Source organism: Tursiops truncatus, chromosome 15, assembly GCF_011762595.2.
Source record: "Tursiops truncatus isolate mTurTru1 chromosome 15, mTurTru1.mat.Y, whole genome shotgun sequence".
Classification (NCBI taxonomy): Eukaryota; Metazoa; Chordata; class Mammalia; order Artiodactyla; family Delphinidae; genus Tursiops; species Tursiops truncatus.
Window position 1 is genome coordinate 39,201,732 of NC_047048.1, and position 22,794 is coordinate 39,224,525.

The 22,794-nt window shown below is 43.7% G+C and overlaps 2 protein-coding genes across 9 annotated transcripts in view; both read left to right on the plus strand.

Moving 5' to 3' along the window:
* The first annotated feature begins 3,344 nt into the window (after positions 1–3,344).
* PET117 (PET117 cytochrome c oxidase chaperone) lies at positions 3,345–6,615 on the plus strand. 5 transcript variants are annotated; one of them, XR_012326182.1, is made up of 3 exons: positions 3,408–3,548; positions 4,860–5,043; positions 6,460–6,598. XR_012326182.1 is itself a non-coding variant. In XM_019927530.3 (2 exons), the coding sequence occupies exons 1-2, from the start codon at positions 3,453–3,455 to the stop codon at positions 6,607–6,609; spliced, it is 246 nt and encodes an 81-aa protein (XP_019783089.1). In that variant the 5' UTR covers positions 3,345–3,452; the 3' UTR covers positions 6,610–6,615. The 5 variants fall into 5 exon arrangements, 1 of the variants encoding a protein (XP_019783089.1); XR_012326184.1 differs by having other exon boundaries at positions 3,409–3,548; positions 4,980–5,043; XR_012326183.1 differs by lacking the exon at positions 3,408–3,548 and adding an exon at positions 3,555–4,264.
* Positions 6,616–6,905: 290 nt separating this feature from the next.
* Positions 6,906–22,794, plus strand: part of KAT14 (lysine acetyltransferase 14) — a 40,567-nt gene continuing 24,678 nt past the window's right edge. For 3 of the 4 annotated variants that reach the window (XM_019927527.3, XM_073792598.1, XM_073792599.1), the window contains exons 1-3: positions 6,906–7,164; positions 9,584–9,702; positions 14,161–14,282. In XM_019927527.3, the coding sequence (XP_019783086.1) occupies positions 6,906–7,164; positions 9,584–9,702; positions 14,161–14,282 (500 nt within the window). Of the gene's footprint in view, positions 7,165–9,583; positions 9,703–12,220; positions 12,301–14,160; positions 14,283–22,794 lie in introns of all 4 variants that reach the window. The other variant, XM_073792600.1, reaches the window with a different exon arrangement.

Genomic DNA, 22,794 nt, shown 5'->3' on the forward strand with positions numbered 1-22,794 from the left:
TAGTGAGGATGTGGAGAAAGGGAACCCTTGTGCACTGATTGGTAGGAAAGTAAGTTGGTACAGCCATTGTGGAAAATAGTATGGAGGTTCCTCAAAAAATTAAGTAGAACTACTGTATGATCCAGCAACCCCACGGTTGGGTATATATCCAAAGAAAATGAAATCAGGATCTCGAAGAGTATCTGCATCCCCACATTCATTGAAACATTATTCAAAATAGCCAAGATATGAAAACAACCTAAGTATCCACTGACAGATGAATGGATAAAGAAGGTGTGGGATATGTATACAACGAGATATTATTCAGCCATAAAAAAGAAGGAAATCCGAGAGGACGTTTTATTATGCTAAGTGAAATAAGCTGGACACAGAAAGACACTACGCTCTCACTTATATGTGGAATCTAAAAATGTCAAAGTCACAGAAGCAGAGAGTAGAATGGTGGTTGCTAGGGGCTGGGGGGTGGAGCAAGTGAGGAGATGCTGGTCCAAGGATAAACAGCTTTAAAATGTGCATGGTGCCTGAACGTGCTGAGGGTTTGCACATCATGAAGTGACTCTTCTCACCCTCCCTGTGGGTGCGTGGGCCTCAATTTTAAATCTTCCACCCTATAGTAGAAGCTCTGCCTGTACTTATTTCTGTGATTACTTCAGGACCACCTCTCACGCAGAGTCTGCAGTGGTTAAGCAGGACTTTTCCGTTGAGTAGGCATTAGTGATGATTTACCACAGAGAGGAAAGGAGTGAAGAACTCAAGACAAGCTGGCACCTGGCTCCCAGAGTGCTGGAAGGTCCTGACAGAGATCTGGGTCTTGAACCTTCTCCTGTGTCAGGTGATGCTGACTCTGGAGCAGTAGATCCACACCTGCACTTAACTTTGGGGAACAGATAATTGCTGTCTTAGTCAGCTTGGGCTGCTATAACAAAAATACCATAGACTGGGCAGCTTAAACAACAGACATTTATTTCTCACAGTTTCTGAGGCTGGGAAGTCTGAGATCAGGGTGCCTGCCTGGTCAGGTTCTAGTGAGGGTCTCTTCCTGGTTTGCAGGTGCCATCTGTTTGTGTGTCTAGTCTCTTTTCCTTCTTATAAGGACACTAACCCCCTCATGGGGGCCCCACCCTCATGACTTCATCTAAACCTAATTGCCTTCTAAAGGTGCCACCTCTTAATACCATCCCATTGGGGATTATGATTTCAACATAAGAATTTGAGGGAGACACAAACACACAGAACATAAGAACTGCTACTTGACTGATAACAATCACCTGTCTCCCTGTCTTTTTTATTGTGTTTATTTGATACCAGTCTGTCTTCCTTCCAGGTGTTCAGCTGCGTGAGGGATGGGGGCTGCCTTGAACCTACTGCTCCTGGTAATTTCAGAGTCTGTTGGGGAAAAAAATGAGCCAAACAGCAAGTCTGGACTTTCCTTTTTGAAAATGTATTCATTGGTAGAAACTCTTCAAGTTGTCTCAGAAAACTGTTTGTATTCAAACATCCTGGACACACTTAAAAATATACTGAGACTAGATGGAAATTGTTTAATGAAAAAAAATTTTGGTTTCAATGTTTGATGATGTGCAGTCACTCTCACAACTCTGTAATTTATGTGACAATAATCACAGAAAACATCCTGCTTAGGTTTACAAATAGTTAAACAGATAATCCATTTCTGAATTTGACACCGTTAACACATAAAGGATTTTTTTTTCTTTTTGGGTGGTGACTGGTAGCTTGTGGGATTTTAAGGTGGTTTTTTTTTTTTTTGCCGTACGCGGGCCTCTCACTGTTGTGGCCTCTCCCGTTGCAGAGCACAGGCTCCGGACGCGCAGGCTCGGCGGCCATGGCTCACAGGCCCAGCCGCTCCGCGGCACGTGGGATCCTCCCGGACCGGGGCACGAACCCACGTCCCCTGCACCGGCAGGCGGACTCCCAACCACCGCGCCACCAGGGAAGCCCGCTTGTGGGATTTTAGTTCCCCATCCAGGGAATGAATCCGGGCCCTGGCAGTGAAAACGCAAATCCTAACCACTGGGCCGCCAGAGTATTCCCCATAACGGATTTTATTTTATTTTTTAAATTTTATTTATTTGGCTGTATTGGGTCTTAGTTGCGGCATGCAGGATCTTTGTTGCGGCATGAGGGATCTTTCGTTGCGGAGCACGGACTTCTCTCTAGTTGTGGTGTGTGGGCTCCAGAGTGCACAGGTGGGCTTCTCTCTAGTTGTGGCACAAAGGCTCAGTAGTTGCAGCACACGGGCTTAGTTGCCCCCTGGCAAGTGGGATCTTAGTTCCCCGACCAGGGATATGAACCCATGTTCCCTGCGTTGGAAGGCGGATTCTTAACCACTGGACCACCAGGGAAGTCCCCCCATAAGGGATTTAAAAAAGTAGAATAACAATACATTTCAAGAAAACAAGCTGTTTTCTTATTACATTTCTTGAGAGCAACACTCATCTCAAGCCATTGACGCTCTCACAACAGACGATGGAACAGCAAGGCACTACAGAGATCAATGTCGAAGAAGCCCTGGGGTGAGGCTAACGGAGACTCAGCCCAAATCAACAGCGTCCACAGTTGCTTGCCTAGGAGGAAGTTTGTCCTTTGGGAATTCTAGTGGGAAAGAATGACTTGATGATAATACCTTTTCACTGGAAAGCCCAACCTCTGTGTGCACCTTGCACAGTACCTTCTGCGGCGGTTCTCGACGCTCTGCTTCGCTCGATCATTTCGGGCAACTGAGTGCGGGAACTAGGTGTAGAAGGGATGCCACAAGGATTACCTGGGCGACAAGGGGACAGCGCCTTTCGTGCCAGCAGGCGAAGACGTGCCGCTGCCCAGAGAGCTTGCTCTGTAGCCAGAAGACTTTTTGATGTCAAGAAAAACCAGACCTGACCCGCCACCCCACAGCGTCAAGGTGAAAGCAGGTGACCGTGTCTACAGCATCTAACGAGAAAAACTCCATCTCCTGACATCTCCCCACCGAAGGGGCAACGAGGGCTGCGTTTGGTGAGGCTGGCATTGAGCGAGGCAGCCCCGCGCTCCGAAGGGACGCGCGCGGTCAAGGGTCCGCAAGGTACCGGGTCCGGCATCCCGCCCCCCGGACTCTCCCGCCGCAGGAGGCGGGTGATGAACTGAGAGGGCTCAGGCCTGGAACCCCGCCTTGGGTGGTGCTGGGGCCAGCTCTGGGCCGGGGCTCTTGGAAGTGTTATTACCCGCCCGCCCGCAGGGCAGGGAGGGGATGCCTGCGATTCCTAGGCCCTACCGGAAGCCGCGCCTTCCGCGGAACCTGGGTGTTGCTCGGCGCTCGGCTCTCGACTGCTCGCGCCTGGCGGCAGCTGGGGCTCTGCGCTCGAGGGGTCGAGCCTGGCCCGCCCCGGCAACGGCGCGCGCTCGGCGGCGGCTCTGGGCCTGGGGCACGGGGAGCGGAGGCCGCGGCGGCCGGCGCTGGAATGTCGGGGAGCTCGAAGGTGGTGCTGGGCCTCTCGGTGGTGCTGACGGCGGCCACCGTGGCGGGCGTGCATATGAAGCAGCGGCAGGACCAGCAGGTAGATGTCACGTGCCCGCGCCTTCGGGCCCGCGCGGCGGCGGAGGCCTGGGGCCTGGGGTCCGGCTCCGCGTGGCGCCGCTTCCTCCTCGCCTTTCCTTTCTCTCCTCCCGCCTCCCCCGAGGCGGGGAGACCGCTCCCTGGGGCATCCGGGAAGTGGGGGCGGTGGTCCCCGGTGCTCTGGGCCGGCCCCGCCCCCGCCCCGCGGGTGTCGAAGCGCTGGTGAGGCTTCCCCCGCCTCTCGCTTTCGGGAATTGGGAGATATACTTGTATGGGGGGTGAGTTTTTCCTTCTTAAGGAACAGTTTGCTATGGAAACTAGATTCTGGGGACGATAGAGATAGCGGCCTCCAATTTTTCTCTTTCCGGTGGTTTTATGTGGGGAGACATCCTTGACTTGACCGCTCAGGGGCCTGTCAGTCTTGCTGTGTCTCTCAGTCTTATTTTCTTCCTTTTCCCATCGGCTGACGTTACTGCCGGGCCCCCGTGCGCCACGCTCCGCCCCGGGCGCGTCGGGAAGCAGAGATGAATACGCGCAGCTGCTCCGGGGGCGAAGGCCGAGCGCGAGCGGGGGCAGCCGGGGTGTGTGTGTGGGGGGGGGAGGGGTGCGGTGGAGCCCGGTTGGCCCGGGGTGGACGCAGGCCGCTGGGTAAGTCACTGTAAACAGGCTTGTCTGCGTGGGACCGCGCCGGGTGCTTGGGGTGCAGAGATGCAGCAGGTGAGGCCTTTGTCCTGTGTTCACACTCTGGAAGTCAGAGGAGAGGAAACCTGTGATGATACAAGATTTTAGGGGAGGGAATGAAATGATTAATGGTGACAGGGCGCGGAAGAGATTAGAGATTGGGATTAATGTAGTCGTTCTAAGGGGTTAGCTTTTGGAACAGAAGCGGGAGATTTTCTTCTCTAAGAAGGAAAAGCTGGTGGCTGGAGAAAATTTGAGATAGGGTAGAAGATGCTATGTCAGATGTAGCTCTGAGGTCAGCGAGCAGGGATTTTCCGAGTATGGAGTACGGCTGGGTGAAAGCTTGGTTCTGACCTCCAGCTACACGTGCGACTGTTCCTGGAAGTTTTTACCAGGTAGCAGCCTGGGCCCTGCTCCTGACCTATTGAATCAGAATCTCTTGGGGATGCGGATCCCACTTAGGTACGCTTTAAAAGTGACCCAGGGATTCTAACATGCAGCCAGGGTTGAGAACCACTGTCAGAATGGGACAAGTGTAAGGTTTATGTATTTGGAAGTTAGAGGTTGAGATTGACCGGAATAACCTGTGTGTGTTTTATGTCCAATTATTCATTGCGGGGTTACTTTCTAGCAGCGGGAAAGAGGAGGACAAATGTTTGACACAGTGGGTGTGTTGGAAGGTTCAAGGAAGCAAGAACTAAAACGATGACTGTTGTCCCCCATTGTTTCCTGACTGACTGCCACATACCAGGCGCTGTTCTAAGCACTTTACATACATCAGCCTTGATCATCACAGGAGCCCAACAAAACCAGCAGTGAGTACTACAGGGGGAGCCGCGTTCTAGGTGTTAGAATTGTGATGGTGAAGAGGTCTCGGTGCTTATTAGTAAGGTAGTCAAGTGGAAGTTGCAGGAGGGATGTGCGAGGCAGTCGGCACAGACTTTGAAACCTGGAGGAAACTAGCGAATGCTGGATGGAGAGCAAGATCCCAAGCCGAGTGCCAAAGTCCCTGAGAAAGGAGGGGAGGACCTCAGAGCAGGTGTGGATGGTGTGGGCTTTGGGGCTTGGGTGGCGTGTGTAGGTGTGTCCTGATGGAAGAAGCACAGGAGAGGATGAGCTGGGGAGGGAGGAGTGGAATGAGAGCCTCTGATTCTGCATGGAGATCTTGTCAGGGGTACAGGGTTCAGGACAGTTGGTTTTCAGTTGTGTTATCAGTCCCAGGACTCTTAAATTACCTAGCTTCCCCTGTAATGGGGACTGGAGCCCTAGGCCTGGAGGAGGGCCAGCAAGTAGGTACTTGGTGAGTTGTTAAAATAGACATAATAGTAATTAAAAAAACCCTACCCAGGCCCTGCCCCCATTATTCTGCCTCACAAGGCCACTGTTAAGTTATTAGAGTATTTTATGACCTGTAAAGTGTAAGTTATTAGTAATGACTGCATTGATGCTTCAGAAAGTCTCATCTTAGATGCCAGGTCCATATTCTGGAATTTTCTACATGTCTTTAGTGTTTATCAAAGTAACGACCATCAATGGGCCGTTATGTTTTCCTCTGCTGGTAGCGTTCTTTTTCCCCTTCTCTCCCCATTATGTAATTGTAATTTTTACCTTTTCTCTGTACATAATAGAAGAAGCCAAGTTCTTTACTTTCTTGCATCCTTACAGTTTGTTCAAATTTTAGTAATTTTCTTTCTTGGGTGTTTATTATTCAATTAGGACAATTGCTAACAGGAATGTAGTTCACAGTTACTCAAGTAACTCTCATCAACTTGTTTTTTCTTTTTTTTGGCTGAGCCGTTGCTTGCAGGATCTTAGTTCCTTGACCAGGGATAGTGTCCATGCCCCTTGAAGTGGAAGTGCGGAGTCCTAACCACTGGACCGCCAGGGAAGTCCCTTATCAAGTTTTTAAAGCACCATATATTAACTAAACTTTTAAAATTCAGCATAGTGGCAGTTTTTCTTTTTTAATTGTAATTTCCCATTTTTATATTAAATGATACAAAATTTCTTAAAGTATGATAAGAGGTCTGTAATAATACTATCACGCTACCAAGTTAATTTGATGGTTTATTACATTTACATCTACACAGAAAGTTAAAATAGAAATTGAGTACTTGGAATCTAAGAGTTTTAAGTGTATTTTGGTAACACTGATTTTAGGACTTGAATGACACAAGGAAGGGAACCACCTGTTCTGAGTTTCACTAAAATCTGTTTCTTAACATTTTTAGAGGCTTCGTGACGGAGTGATCAGAGACATTGAGAGGCAAAATCGGAAAAAAGAAAATATTCGTCTTTTGGGAGAACAGATTCTTCTGACTGAGCAACTTGAAGCAGAAAGAGAGAAGATGGTGTTGGCAAAAGGATCTCAAAAAACGTGACTTGAAATGCGTGTGAGATATTGATGGAACAGACAGCGTTAAGTGTGTGTGAGTGTTGATGGAGAACAGCTTAGTGCGATCTTCAGCCTTTTTGTGGTCACCGTCCTTTTAAACTTGATCAGAAAAAGGACGATGGATCGTATATTCTAAATAATTGCTTTAAGTGCCCCTTGTGTCTGAGTCAGGCAGATGCTCTTCTGAGAGTGTGTTTGTGTGGTCAGCAAGGAGCCCCTTCAAGCTTAGTGTCCAGAAACTGGGATTGTTCCCGAGAGCACTGAACCTGCAAGCCGGGGGGGATGGAGAGTAACATCCATCTGAGCAGTTTGATCAGTCGGCACGACGATGAAGCCACAAGAACATCCACCTCGGAGGGGCTGGAGGAGGGGGAGGTGGAGGGGGAGACTCTGCTGATCGTCGAGTCAGAGGACCAGGCGTCTGTGGACTTGTCTCACGACCAGAGCGGGGACTCCCTAAACAGTGATGAAGGGGACGTGTCGTGGATGGAGGAGCAGCTGTCCTACTTCTGCGACAAGTGCCAGAAGTGGATCCCAGCCAGTAAGCGCTTCTCCTTTCCTTTCCTTTGTCAATTCCTGCAGGAAGGTTTGTTTTTCTAACCTGTGAGAGAAACATGAATGTGAAAGAGACCCAAATAAAAAGATAACTCCTATATTTATTATTAGTGTAGTTGATTAACTGCAAATTTATATAAAACATAAACACATTTGTACTAATATATATTACTGCCAACCTCTATCACGTTGTTAAATTAACGTTCTCACTTGTAACCCAAATAAAAATTAGAAAATTGGAAATTCTGTGTTCCTTAAAGAATTAGCCACATTTTTCTATCAGGGTCACATTATTGTGGTTTTGGGGCCAAATTCTAGGCCCAGTGTAGAGCTAAACTTCAGACTCATAAACATAACTCTGGTAGTGTCTAACTTACATGGAAAACAACTGCTATAGTATGTTGATATAAGGTCGGAATTAGGCGATTAAATATGTATTATGCCTTTTTCTAGGGCCATTCGTGTTTTCTCCTTGCTGGCCTCCTTGATCTGCTGGCCGTAGATACACGCAATAAGGTGCTTTGCCAGTCATCAGGCCTCTTAACCAAAACAGGATGTTTCCATTACGTGGAGAGTAGTAAAGATGTATGTACTAGAGGAATACTCTGTGTAATAGAATTTGTAACTAGGTCAGAGAAATTTACGTATGTGTATATGTATATATATTGTTGTGAACTGGGTCATTTTCTGGTATGTGGAGGTGTTTTTAAGATGGATTCATAGTTATTATTAATAAATTAACACCATTTTCACAGAAAGCAAACCTAAAATTTATTATAAGTTAACTAGTTTTTGCTTTCCAGCTGTCTCTGCTTATAGATTCAGGGTTCTGCCTGAAAGCCTGGGTGGCTTTCCCCCATCCTCACAGCCTGTGCTGTAAATGCTCTGCCTCCTGGGGCCCCTGCTAACTGCTCCAGCCTTTCTCCTTCGTGCCCTCGTATCCCCACATGGAAACAGAGCTTTGCAGTTAGGGTGAGCTTTTCCTTCTCCACAAGCAGTTCGTTCTTTTTTTTATAAATTTATTTTATTTATTTATTTTTGGCTGCGTTGGGTCTTTGTTGCTGCACGCTGGTTTTCTCTAGTTGTGGTGAGTGGGGTCTACTCTTCATTGCAGTGCAAGAGCTTCTCATTGTGGTGGCTTCTCTTGTTGCGGAGCATGGGCTCTAGAACGCAGGATCAGTAGTTGTGGCGCACGGGCTTAGTTGCTCCACGGCATGTGGAATCTTCCCAGACCAGTGCTCGAACCCGTGTCCCCTGCGTTGACAGGCGGATTCTTAACCGCTGCATCACGAGGGAAGCCCAAGCTTCTTTCTTATCCCTAGGACTTTGTGCATGTAAATTTCCTCTGTGGAACACGTGTCTCTACAGCCTCTATACTCCCCGCCCCACACACAAACACCTCTTCACGTGCCAATTCTAGCCATCCTTCAGGCCCCCGTCCACCCCACTTTTTCTAGCGCTGCTGTCTTCCTCATGTGGGTGGGCACCTCTTTTATGTGCTCTCACGTTGCCCCACAGCACCCATCACATCCCTCTCCAGGGTTTCCATGTCTCCCAGAGCATCAGCATCAGCTGGGGAACTTCAGAAAATGCTCTGCTTCCAGAGGTTGATTTATTTTGCGGGGGATAGACCCGGGCATTTTTTTTTTTTTTTTTTTAATTTTTAAAAATGTTTTATTGCGGTACGCAGGCCTCTCACTGTTGTGGCCTCTCTCGTTGCGGAGCACAGGCTCCTGATGCGCAGGCTCAGCGGCCATGAATCACGGGCCCAGCCACTCCGCGGCATATGGGATCCTCCCGGACCGGGGCACGAACCCGTGTCCCCTGCATCGGCAGGCGGACTCTGAACCACTGCGCCACCAGGGAAGCCCCCGACCTGGGCATATTTAAAACACAAAACTTCCTGGGTGGTTCTGATACACAGTCCAGGTGGAGAGCCTCTGTGCTGCTGTGATTACCTACTCTCTCCTCTGTAGCCCTCACCACATCAGTAAGCCTCTGAGAGCCAGCACCGCGTCTGTCTCAGGTGTTGTGTTCCTAGTTCCTAGCCCAGTGGCACAGTGGGAGCTCAGATGTTTTCTTGGAAGAATGTGTGAGGAGACCTCCTGTAGGGGTCGGGAATGTTAACAGTTGGAACAGCCAGTGAGAACAATCCTACCTGCCTTAACAGTGTCTCTTCTGAAGGTCCGGGGACCACAGAGCGATCTTCGTGGGCATGCACTTGATGTTAGAATAAAAACCTTCTCTACTCCCTTCTCCATCCCCATCCTGCCCTCACAGGCTGACTGAAAGAAAAGGAAAAACACAGCCTGGGAAATTTGGGAAATGGCTGGTAGATTGATGAAAACTTTGGGTTACCTCTGTTCTAGATCCACCTGTGATGTGCCTTTTTGTTTTCCTCCTAGGTCAACTGAGGGAACAGCTCAGTTACCTTAAGGGCGATAATTTTTTTAGGTTTACTTGTTCTGATTGCTCTGAAGATGGCAAGGAGCGGTATGAGCGGCTGAAGCTGACATGGCAGCAAGTGAGTTAAAGCTCTTTCTCTAGAATTCATGGGGTTGGTCCCCGCCCCCACCCTGCGAAATTTATTGGAATAAGTAACTAGGGAATGAGGAACCTACATATGAGCTTCTGAGTTGTTTTGAGGGTCACTTTATTTCACAATGAAAATCATACTGAATGTGTGGAGAAAGGAGTTCTTAGTAAAAATACTGCCAACTTAGTGAATTGGGTTTGAGATTCTGAAAATCCCACCCACGGTTTCGTTTATACATAATACCAAACTCTGATTTTAATCGAAGAGCTTCACATTTTTTTTAGCAGCTATTTTTAGAAAAATAAAACCATTCTAAAAAATATAAAGATGCTGAATCAATATGCTGCACACCTGAAACTAGCAACTAATTGTATATTGTAGAGCAACTGTACTTAAATTAAAAAAAAAAGTAAAGATGGTCACTGTAATCCCAGCCAACTATAGCCCGAACAGTATCTTTTAACTGATCTCCAGGTTGTATTAATTTTTTGGGTTTTGTTTTTATATTAATATGTTTATAACAAGGCACCAATGTTATATGCAGTCTTTAAGTTCTAAAAATGTATTAGACATCACTCACTCAGTTTTTATGTTTATTCATTCGACAAATATTGAGTGCACATGATGAACCAGGCACTGTTCTAGGCCTGGAGAGTAGAATCTCGTCGAGACCAGCTGATCCTTCTAGCTGTTTCTTCGTGGTGAGTGAGACAGCCAAGACCCTAGCCCCAGGCAGTAGACATTTATTTTAGATGATAGGCAGACAAATAAACAAGTTAATTACCCCTAGCACTTTTTGCTGTGAAGGAAATAAACAGGGTAATGAGAAAGATTTTAGGTTGTACCCTCCAAGGCACTTAGGGTGTTCCTTGTAAATTGTAGCTGTGTTCGCAGCCAGAGGCTATCGTGTTAATTATCAGTGCTTTATTAGGACATCTGTTGAAATCTGTCAGTGGTGATCTTAGGGAGCCTTTTTGGACTTGCCTGAAAATATGTAAGTAGAAAATGAACGGAAGTTTGTATTGAGGATACAGTCTCATGAGTATTCTAACTGGGATTTTTTAAAAAGTGTGCATGGGATACTGTGTCTAGGCAAGGTCAGATTAATATTAGTAGATTATTCTGCATGTGTGCACACGTAGGCAGATTTGCATTTGGCCTGCAGGTAGCTTCTCATAAAATTGTAAAATGGAAGAAGAGCAGATGTATGTAATTTGTTACTTTCAAGACTATGTAGTTTTCTGTGGAGATTCTTTTTAAAAGAAAAAGTGGCTTTTGATTATATTGCTCGATATATTGGCAGTATTGGCTCAATTTGCTTTTTTTTTTTTTTTTTTTTTTGGCGGTACCCGAGCCTTTCCCTGCTGTGGCCTCTCCCGTTGCGGAGCACAGGCTCTGGACGCGCAGGATCAGCGGCCATGGCTCACGGGCCCAGCCGCTCCGCGGCATGTGGGATCTTCCCGGACCAGGGCACGAACCCGTGTCCCCTGCATTGGCAGGCAGACTCTCAACCACTGCGCCACAGGGAAGCCCTCAATTTGCTTATTTAATCAGACTAACATTTCTTGAAAATTATTTTTTCACTTCCAAAAGACATATGGATAATAAATACCCTGGGATAATGAAGTGAAAACTGGGACCAGACATGTCTGGTTCTTGGAAAACTACTGCCCATTGTTTCTAGTTGCATCTCTTTTTCTTTCTCTCTCTCTCCCCCTCCCTTTCTCCCTGTCTCTCCCTCTCTCCCTCTCCCTCTCTCCCCCTCTCTCCCTCTCACTCTTTCTCTCTCTCTCTCCCTCTCTCTCTCTCTCTCTCTCCCCCTCCCTCTCCCTCTCTCTCCCTCCCCCTCTCCCTCTGTCTCTCTCGCGCAAGAGCTAAAAGAGGATCCGTTGGTCTGGAATAGACTCTATTGATGTCATATTCCAATTGGAATGTGGGTTTTCTTTGTCTTAAATCTTAAACTTTGTTGATTTATCAAAATAAGAAGTAGAAATGCTTGTTTATATTATAAAATGCCAACAGTAATGGGGTGACTAAAAGGCCCCTTCCACACACTTTCTGTGTCCTCCTCCTCGGTGATGTGTGAACAACAGTCTGAAAAGTAGGGAAGCTATCAAGTAGGGTAATTGTTACGTTCTTGTCCTAGACAAGCTCATTATCTTTCTACATGCTCTTCAGCGATACTTGGGAGGTGCCCGCTGGGCTGTGCCAGCCTGAGCAAGGCCTTGGAGCTGTGCTGGTTCCCAGGGCCAGCCTGTTACTATGAGCTTGGGCTGGTGGTGTAAGAGCAGAAACGCAACTGGGATTCGTTCTTTAAGATTACAAATTCCAGAAGGGGGAAAACCATGTCCTTCATGATTGGATTTTTAGTTTGCTCAGTAAATATGGTGATAATAGGAAAAGTTATTTGCAAGTAAGTATGTGAATTTTAACTTTCTAAAGTCATGAAATGTTTCCAAAAAAAAAGTACTGGAAATGAAATAACACACTTGTGTCTGTACCACAGAGATTAACAGTGAATACACGTTTCCAAGTTACTCTAGGAGTCTGAGTGGGCAGAAGAGCTCATTCCATCCTTTTCTTAAGGTATTTCTTGAGCAAAAGCGTTCTTAAATTGTAGTAAAATATATGTAACAGGGCTTCCCTGGTGGCGCAGTGGTTAAGAATCCGCCTGCCAATGCAGGGGACATGGGTTTGAGCCCTGGTCTGGGAAGATCCCACATGCTGCGGAGCAGCTAAGCCTATCACAACTACTGAGCCTGCGCTATAGAGCCCGCGAGCCACTACTACTGAGCCCATGTGCTACAACTACTGAAGCCCGCACGCCTAGAGCCCGTGCTCTTCAGCAAGAGAAGCCACCACAATGAGAAGCCCACGCACCTCAGCGAAGAGTAGCTCCCACTTGTGGCAACTAGAGGAAGCCTGTGCACAGCAACAAAGACACAACGCAGCCAAAAAGAAATAAATTTATAAAAATGTATATATACATAACAAAGCTTACCCTTTCCACCGTCTTTAAGCATACAGTTCAGTGGCATTAAGCACATTCACATTGTTTTGCAACCATCACCACCATCATCTCCAGAAAGTGCTCATCTCCCCAAAGTGAAATCCTGTGTCTATTAAACAACGACTCCCTGTGAACAGTAACTTTAAAGGGAGAGGTTTGTTGGCTGATGCAGACCTGATGCAAAAATGAGTGGAACGATTTGAAAAGTCTGTTCATGGGGTTAATTGGCAGACTGGCTGCAAATTTTACAAGTTTAAGGATGGGGGAAGTTGAGACTTGGTAGGAGCATCAGAATCACCAGGCCCCTTTGAGGGTGTGGTTGTAGGTCTCCCTGTTGGGCCATCGGGATTTGGGGCTGTGAACATCGATGTCGGGGAACGTGAACTGCAGTCTGTTAGACCCTGTACAGCCTTGGGCTACTCCTCATGGAAAGAAGAGTTATGGAAGGATTCTCTTCGAAGGTTCTGCCCCCTTTTCAATTGCGCTGGCCCAAAATTAATCATTACTTTTATTAGGTTGAAAACATGGTTTTAAATAGCATGTGTAGTTTCTTGTCCATTTATGATTACAAAATTGCGTTTAGATGCGAAGAGAAATGTCTAATAGGATAATCACTGAAAATGTTAAAAAGGATTATTTCTTGATGGTGGATTTAAAATGATTTTTACTTCCTTCTTTGCTCTTTTCTCTTTTAGTGAAGTCTTTTACAGTGAGACTGTGTTATTCATATTTCTGCAAAGTACTTTCCCATTTGGGGCTGTGAATTCATTATCTGTTAAATACAAAGTTCGATTAGATGTGGAGCTGGGGGTGTCCTCCTCTCTGAGGATGGGCCAGGCAGCCAGGCCTTTCAGGTCCCTGCCCCTTGTCTATTCTGATTTCATCTCAGGAACAGTTTCCACAGCTGAGAAAGGCTAAACCCAGAGTGGATGGTACCTCACGTTAACTTCAGCTCTGAAATTCTGAGAGTCTATTGTTTCTGCCCTCTGAAGAGCTTAGAAGAGTATATGTGCAGGGGTGATGCTTGGAATGTTTAGCAAAGGTCAGCACTGTCCGTCAGAAATGCCGGCTGGAGCAGGCCCTGTGGCCTCCTGATGCCATTGGTTAACACGGTGTTTAGCGCTGCCTTTGAGTGGTGGAGGGGAACTGGGATGGGGGCTGCTTAGGGCAGTAGTTACTCTTCACCAGTTCAGCCACACAGCAGCCTTGCACATGTAACATGGGAGGAACAAGTGCACGTGATTAAGGGGAACAGTGATGCTCATCTGCGGAAAGCAAAAAAGGAGGTAGAATTCTATCCTGAGAATATTCCAAGATATTATCCTTCCTTTTCCCCCCTCTATTCATACTCAGAGTATAAAACAACACACATTCCCCCCTGAAGTTTACCATCCCTGTCTGTGCTTTTCTCCCAGCCTATTCTGCTTCTGTTTCAGGTGGTCATGCTGGCGATGTACAACTTGTCCCTGGAAGGTAGTGGGCGTCAGGGCTATTTCCGGTGGAAAGAAGACATCTGCGCTTTCATTGAGAAACATTGGACTTTTTTGCTTGGGAATAGGTAATGTGATTTTTTAAAAATCTTATACTTGAATGAAGATGTAAAGAATAAAGTATATGAGACTTGAGACAGCCTAATGCTGGCCTTTAGAGAATTAGAGTAATTACTTGTGGCAGTTACTGAGAATTTTTTAATCCAGAAAATGTTGTTACTTTAAGTTAAAAATCGAAGTAGAAGTTTACATAATGACAAGGGTAGTTTTCCATACTTCCTATCCTACTTTCGGAGGAAACTGTTGGTTTCTACTGAGCAGGAAGACAGTTGAACAGATTCTTAGAATGTTAAAAAATAGAGACTTTCATTAAATGAGGCAGTTTAATAGTTGGTTAGGTGACTAATTTGAGGATAGAGGAATATTATGTCCTTTAAAATCAGTGCCTTGTAGGAGGTCAGAAGACGAGAAATGATGGCAGTTATTGACTGCACTCATTTAAGTTGCTCTTGGTTAATTATTAGTATTTGTGTTTATTAACTCTGCGAGGTAGAAATCATTGTATACTGTTTGGTATTCACAGTGCTTGGCCAAGTCTGGGCACATTAACACGCATATGGTTTATTCCTTTGATACTCTTTTCATCATGATGCTTTGAATTTGCTGCTGAGTGCTTCTCTGTGACCCCTCCTTGGTTCATCAGACTTAGGGGTGCCGGGGCACAGACATACACACCAGATGTTTTAACTAAGGGTCCATGTGCATCTAGCAAGATTTTTATTGCTGTTAGAGGTTAGCAAGTTTGCAGTTGCATTGGCGGATTGTTTGAGATTCTTTCTTAAAAAAAAAAAAATGTATTTATTTATTTGGCTGTGCTGGATCTTAGTTGCGGCATGCGGGCTCTTAGTTGTGGTATGTGGGATCTAGTTCCCTGACCAGGGATTGAACCCGGGCCCCCTGCATTGGGAGCATGGAGTTTTAACCACTGGACCACTAGGGAAGTGGTGTTTGAAATTCTGATTGTTAGTTGCCTTCTGAAGTCCTGTGTGAGATTCATAAATCTTGCATAATTGGGTCGGTGTGGACATGATAAAGGTCAGAGCAGGGAGTTTGTGCTTGTCCTCACTAGGAACTCCTTGCAGCCCGTTTTCTCGGGTGCTGAAAAGTCACAGCTCTGCCAAAGTTGCTGAGGAATCATGGAGGGGTGACCTTCTGCAGGCTGCTGTGAGGGAAAAATAGAATTGAAAAATAGAACTAAGAAAAGAATTGACAGCATAACTGGTTCTTTTTCTTGAAAGGAAATCTGTTGTCTTAGTTTAATGACTTAGCTCTATTTATGGAACTTAATACACCCCATTTATAAGGGACAAGGAAGGGAAAAAAACTGATAAAATTAGATCTTGGAAAGTTTTCATGATCTTTCAGTGCTGTTCTGCCTGGTGGATTGTCTTCTGGAAGAAGTTGGATTTAAATTGCCTGTTTTAAGGAAGTTAGCATATTTTAGCAGCAGGTGTTCAGTTTCATTTGTTCATTTCTAGAGCGTGTTCTGAGAGGCATCAGCTGAGGCTCGTTTTCTTTTCAATACTTCTACTGAAAGACATTAATTACTCTCCAGCTTCTTGTAATTTAACCATTAAACTAGTGGGTTTTGGCCATATTAGTGTATCACTTGAATTATCGTTTACTTATTTAAATCAAGTCACTGAAAAAAAAGAAACTTCATACCACCATGGTAAGTGGAAAACCTATATCACTTACATAAATAGAATGAAACTGTAAAAATAAGTGCACTAAAAATAAAGCAATGCTATTGACTTGTAGCTAGATCACATGACCTGTAAAGGCAATCTGAAACACTCTTTCTTTTTTTTATCATATGATACCATCTATATATTGTTTTCATCCAGGTGTATTGATATGTAATTGACATACAGCACTTGTATGAGTTTAAGGTGTACAGCATAATGATTTGACTTACATACATCATGAAATGATGACCACAAAGTTTAATGAACATCCATCATCTCATATAGATATAAAATTAAATAAGTAGAAAAAAATTTTTTTCCTGTGATAAGACCTCTTAGGATTTACTCTCGACAGCTTTCCTGTATAACATTCAGCAGTGTTAATTATATTTATCACGTTGTACAGTGCATCCCTAGTACTTATTTATCTTACAATGGGACGTTTATCCCCCCATCTCTGGAAAATCTGATGTCTTTTTCTATGAGTTTGTTTTTGAAGTATAATTGATCTACAACCTACATTTGTTCCTGTTACACAACATAGTGATTCAGTATTTCCATGTTTCAAAATGATCACCATGGTACGTCTAGTTACCATACGTTACCATACAAAGATACTACATAATTATTGACTTGTTTTTCCTACATTATACATTTTGTACCTGTGACTTATTTATTTTGCAACTGGAAGTTTGTACTTCTTAATTTCCCTCACCTATTTCTACCCTCTCCCCACTCTCCTCCCCTCTTGCAAGCACCTGTTTGTTCTCTGTATCTGTGACTGTTGCTGTTTTGTTATGTTTCTTCATTTGTTTTTTTTTTTCGGCTTCCACATAACTGAAATCGTACAGTATTTGTCTTTCTCTGACTTATTTCACATAATACCCTTAGCATAATACCCTCTAGGTCCATACATGTTGTCACAGATGGCAAGATTTCATTCTTTTTTATAGCTGAATAATATCCAATTGTGTATGTGTGTGTATCACATCTTTTTTTTTCACATCTTTATTGGAGTATTATTGCTTTACAATGTTATGTAAGTTTCAGCTCTATAACAAAGTGAATCAGCTATATGTATACATATATCCCCATATCCCCTTCCTCTTGTGTCTCCCTCCCACCCCTCTAGGTGGTCACAAAGCACTGAGCTGATCTCCCTGTGCTATGCAGCTGCTTCCTGCTAGCTATCTATTTTACATTTGAGAGTGTATATATGTCAGTGCTACTCTCTCACTTCATCCCAGCTTCCCGTTCCCACTCCCCGTGTCCTCAAGTCCATTCTCTACGTCTGCGTCTTTATTCCTGTCCTGCCTCTAGGTTCATCAGAACCTTTTTTTTTTTTTTTGGATTCCATATATATGTGTTAGCATACAGTATTTGTTTTTCTCTATCTGACTTACTTCACTCTGTATGACAGACTCTAGGTCCGTCTACCTCACTACAAATAACTCAGTTTCATTTCTTCTTATGGCTGAGTAATATTCCATTGTATATCTGTGCCACATCTTCTTTATCCATTTATCTGTCAGTGGACATTTAGGTTGCTTCCATATCCTGGCTACTGTAAATAGTGCTGCAGTGAACATTGTGGTACATGACTCTTTTTGAATTATGGTTTTCTCAGGGTATATGCCCAGTAGTAGGATTGCTGGGTCAAATAGTAGTTCTACTTTTAGTTTTTTAAGGAACTTCCATACTGTTCTCCGTAGTGGTTGTATCAATTTACATTCCCACCAACAGTGCAAGAGGGTTCCATTTCCTCCGCACCCTCTCCAGCATTTATTGTTTGTAGATTTTTTGGTGATGGCCATTCTGACCGGTGTGAGGTGATACCTCATTGTAGTTTTGATTTGCATTTCTCTAATGATTAGTGATGTTGAGCATCCTTTCATGTGTTTGTTGGCAATCTATATCTTCTTTGGAGAAATGTCTGTTTAGATCTTCTGCCTATTTTTGGATTGGGTTGTTTGTTTTTTTGATATTGACTTGCATGAGCTGCTTGTATATTTTGGAGGTTAATCCTTTGTCAGTTGCTTCGTTTGCAAATATTTTCTCCCATTCTGAGGGTTGTCTTTTGGTTTTGTTTATGGTTTCCTTTGCTGTGCAAAAGCTTTTAAGTTTCATTAGGTCCCATTTGTTTGTTTTTATTTCTATTTCTCTAGGAGGTGGGTCAAAAAGGATCTTGCTGTGATTTATGTCAAAGAGTGTTCTTCCTATGTTTTCCTCTAAGAGTTTTTTTTTTAATTAATTAATTAATTTATTTTTGGCTGTGTTGGGTCTTTGTTACTGCATGTGGGCTTTCTCTGGTTGCAGTGAGAGGGGGCTACGCTTCATTGCAGTGCACGGGCTTCTCATTTCAGTGGCTTCTCTTGTTGAGCATGGGCTCTAGGGTGTGTGGGTTTCAGTAGTTGTGGCTCGCGGGCTGTAGAGCGCAGGCTCAGTAGTTGTGGCACACGGGCTTAGTTGCTCCATGGCATGTGGGATCTTGCCTGACCAGGGCTCGAACCCGTGTCTCCTGCATTGGCAGGCAGATTCTTAACAACTGTGCCACCAGGGAAGTCCCCTTCTAAGAGTTTTTTACTGTCTGGCCGTACATTTCGGTCTTTAATTCATTTTGAGTTTATTTTTGTGTATGGTGTTAGGAAGTGTTCTAATTTCATTCTTTTACATGTAGCTGTCCAGTTTTCCCAGCACCATTTACTGAAGAGGCTGTCTTTTCGCCATTGTATGTTTTTGCCTCCTTTTCAAAGATAAGATGACCATAGGTGCGTGGGTGTATCTTTGGGCTTTCTGTCTTGTTCCATTGATCTATATTTCTGTTTTTGTGCCAGTACCATACTGTCTTGATTACTGTAGCTTTGTAGTATAGTCTGAAGTCAGGGAGGCTGATTCCTCCAGCTCTGTTTTTCTTTCTCAAGATTGCTTTGGCCATTTGGGGTCTTTTGTATTTCCATACAAATTGTAAAATTTTTTTGTTCTAGTTCTGTGAAAAATACCATTGGTAGTTTGATAGGGATTGCATTGAATCTGTAGATTGCTTTGGGCCATATAGTCATTTTCACAGCGTTGATTTTTCCAATCCAAGAACATGGTATATCTCTCCATCTGTTTGTATTGTCTTTGATTTCTTTTATCAGTGTCTTATAGTTTTCTGCATATAGGCCTTTCTTCTTAGGTAGGTTTATTCCTAGGTATTTTATTCTTTTTGTTGCAATGGTAAGTGGGAGTGTTTCCTTAATTTCTCTCTCAAATTTTTCAATGTTATTGTATAGGAATGTGAGAGATTTCTGTGCATTAATTTTGTATCCTGCTACTTTACCAGATTCATTGATTAGCTCTAGTAGTTTTCTGGTAGCATCTTTAGGATTCTTTATGTATAGTATCATGTTATCTACAAACAGTGACAGTTTTACTTCTTTTCCAATTTGTATTCCTTTTATTTCTTTTTCTTCTCTGATTGCCGTGGCTAAAATTTCCAAAACTATGTTGAGTAATAGTGGTGAGAATGGACATCCTTGTCTTGTTCCTGATCTCAGAGGAAATGGTTTCAGTTTTTCACCATTGAGAACGATGTTGGCTGTGGGTCTGTCATATATGGCCTTTATTATGTTGAGATAGGTTCCCTCTGTGCCCACTGTCTGGAGAGTTTTTATCATAAATGGATGTTGAATTTTGTCGAAAGCTTTTTCTGCATCTATTGAGATGATCATATGGTTTTTCTCCTTCAGTATGTTAATGTGGTGTATCACATTGTTTGATTTGTGTATATTGAAGAATCCTTGCATTCCTGGGATAAACCCCACTTGATCATGCTATATGATCCTTTTAATGTGCTGTTGGATTCTGTTTGCTAGTATTTTGTTGAGGAGCTTTGCATCTATGTTCATCAATGATATTGGCCCGTAGTTTTCTTTTTTTGTGATATCTTTGTCTGGTTTTGGTATCAGGGTGATGGTGGCCTAGTAGAATGAGTTTGGGAGTGTTACTCCCTCTGCTATATTTTGGAAGAGTTTGAGAAGGGTAGGTGTTAGCTCTTCTCTAAATGTTTGATAGAATTAGCCTGTGAAGCCGTCTGGTCCTGGACTTTTGTTTGTTGGAAGATTTTTAATCCCAATTTAATCCCAATTTCGGTGCTTGTGATTGGTCTGTTCATATTTTCTATTTCTTCCTGGTTCAGTCTTGGAAGGTTGTACTTTTCTAAGAATTTGTCCATTTCTTCCTGGTTGTCCATGTTATTGGCATATAGTTGCTTGTGGTAGTCTCTCATGATCCTTTGTATTTCTGCAGTGTCAGTTGTTACTTCTCCTTTTTCATTCTAATTCTGTTGATTTGCGTCTTCTCCCTTTTTTTCTTGATGAGTCTGGCTAATGGTTTATCAATATTTTGTTTATTTTCTCAAATAACCAGCTTTTAGTTTTATTGATCTTTGCTATTGTTTCCTTCATTTCTTTTTCATTTATTTCTGATCTGATCTTTATGATTTCTTTCCTTCTGCTAACTTTGGGGTTTTTTTGTTCTTTCTCTTATTGCTTTAGGAGTAAGTTTAGGTTGTTTATTTGAGAGTTTTCTTGTTTCTTCAGGTAGGATTGTATTGCTATAAACTTCCCTCTTAGAACTGCTTTTGCTGCATCCCATAGGTTTTGGGTCATCGTATTTTCATTGTCATTTGTTTCTAGGTATTTTTAAACTTCCTCTTTGATTTCTTCAGTGATTCTTGGTTATTTAGTAGTGTATTGTTTAGCCTCCATGTGTTTGTATTTTTTACAGTTCTTTTTCCTGTAATTGATATCTAGTCTCATAATGTTGTGGTTGGAAAAGATACTTGATACAATTTCAGTTTTCTTAAATTTACTGAGGCTTGATTCGTGACCCAAGATATGATCTATCCTGGAGAATGTTTCATGTGCACTTGAGAAGAAAGTGTATTCTGTTTTTGGGTGGAATGTCCTATAAATAACAATTAAAACTATCTGGTCTGATGTGTCATTTAAAGCTTGTGTTTCCTTATTTATTTTCATTTTGGATGATCTGTCCATTCGTGAAAGTGGGGTGTTAAAGGCCCCTACTATTATTGTGTTACTGTCGATTTCCCTTTTTATGGCTGTTAGCATTTGCCTTATGTATTGAGGTGCTCCTATGCTGGGTGCATAAATATTTACAATTGTTATATCTTCTTCTTGGATTGATCCCTTGATCATTATGTAGTGTCCTTCTTTGTATCTTTATTTTAAAGTCTGTTTTTTCTGATGTGAGTAATGCTACTCCAGCTTTCTTTTTTTTTTTTTTTGCAGTAGGCGGGCCTCTCACTTCTGTGGCCTCTCCCATTGCAGAGCACAGGCTCTGGACACGCAGGCTCAGCGGCCATGGCTCATGGGCCCAACCGCTCTGCGGCATGTAGGATCTTCCCGGACCGGGGCACGAACCCATGTCCCCTGCATCGGCAGGCGGACTCTCAACTGCTGCGCCACTAGGGAAGCCCACTCCAGCTTCCTTTTGATTTCCATTTGCATGGAATATCTTTTTCTGTCCCCTCATTTTCAGTCTGTACGTGTCCCTAGGTCTGAAGTGGGTCTCTTGTAGGCAGCATCTATACGGGTCTTGTTTTTGTATCCATTCAGCCAATCTGTGTCTTTTGGTTGGAGCATTTAATCCATTTACATTTAAGGTAATTATCGATATGTATGTTCCCATTACCATTTTTTTAATTGTTTTGGGTTTGTTTTTGTAGGTCTTTTCCTTCTCTTGTGTTTCCTGCCTAGAGAAGTTCCTTTAGCTTTTGTTGTAAAACTGGTTTGGTGGTGCTGAATTCTCTTAACTTATGCTTGTCTTCAAAGTTTTAATTTGGGGCTTCCCTGGTGGCGCAGCGGTTGGGAATCCGCCTGCCGGTGCAGGGGACACGGGTTCGCGCCCCGGTCCGGGAAGACCCCACATGCCACGGAGCAGCTGGGCCCGTGAGCCATGGCCGCTGAGCCTGCGTGTCCGGAGCCTGTGCTCCGCAACGGGAGAGGCCACAACAGTGAGAGGCCCGCGTACCACAAAAAAAAAGAAAAGTTTTAATTTGTGTGTCGAATCTGAATGAGATCCTTGCTGGGTACAGTAATCTTGGTTGTAGGTTTTTCCTTTTCATCACTTTAAATACGTGTTGCCACTCCCTTCTGGCTTGCAGAGTTTCTGCCGAAAGATCAGCTGTTAACCTTATGGGGATTCCCTTGTATGTTATTTGTTGCTTTTCCCTTGCTGCTTTTAATATTTTTTCTTTTCATTTAATTTTTGATAGTTTGATTAATATGTCTTTTGGCGTGTTTCTCCTTGGACTTATCCTGTATGGGACTCTGCGCTTCTTGGATTTGAGTGACTATTTCCTTTGCCACGTAAGGGAAGTTTTCGACTATAATCTCTTCAGATGTTTTCTCAGACTCTTTCTTTTTCTCTTCTTCTTCTGGGACCTCTATAATTCGAATGTTGGTGCATTTAATGTTTTCCTAAAGGGCTCTGAGACTGTTCTCAATTCTTTTCATTCTTTTTTCTTTATTCTGCTCTGTGGCAGTTATTTCCATTATTCTCCATTCTTCTGCTTCAGTTTTTCTGCTATTGATTCCTTCTAGAGAATTTTTAATTTCATTTATTGCGTTGTTCATTATTGTTTGTTTGCTCTTTAGTTCTTCTAGATCCTTGTTAAAGGTTTCTTGAATTTTCTCCATTCGATTTCCGAGATTTTGGATCATCTTTACTATCATTACTCTGAATTCTTTTTCAGGTAGACTGCCTATTTCCTCTTCATTTGTTAGGTCTGGTGGGTTTTTACCTTGCTCCCTCATCTGCTGCATAT

Excerpts from the sequence above, each read along its gene's own strand:
- PET117 (XM_019927530.3), top strand. The coding sequence starts at position 3,453 with ATGTCGGGGAGCTCGAAGGTGGTGCTGGGCCTCTCGGTGGTGCTGACG. Across the intron at positions 3,549-6,459 it reads AGCAGCGGCAGGACCAGCAG|AGGCTTCGTGACGGAGTGAT; the intron begins GTAGATGTCACG and ends TAACATTTTTAG.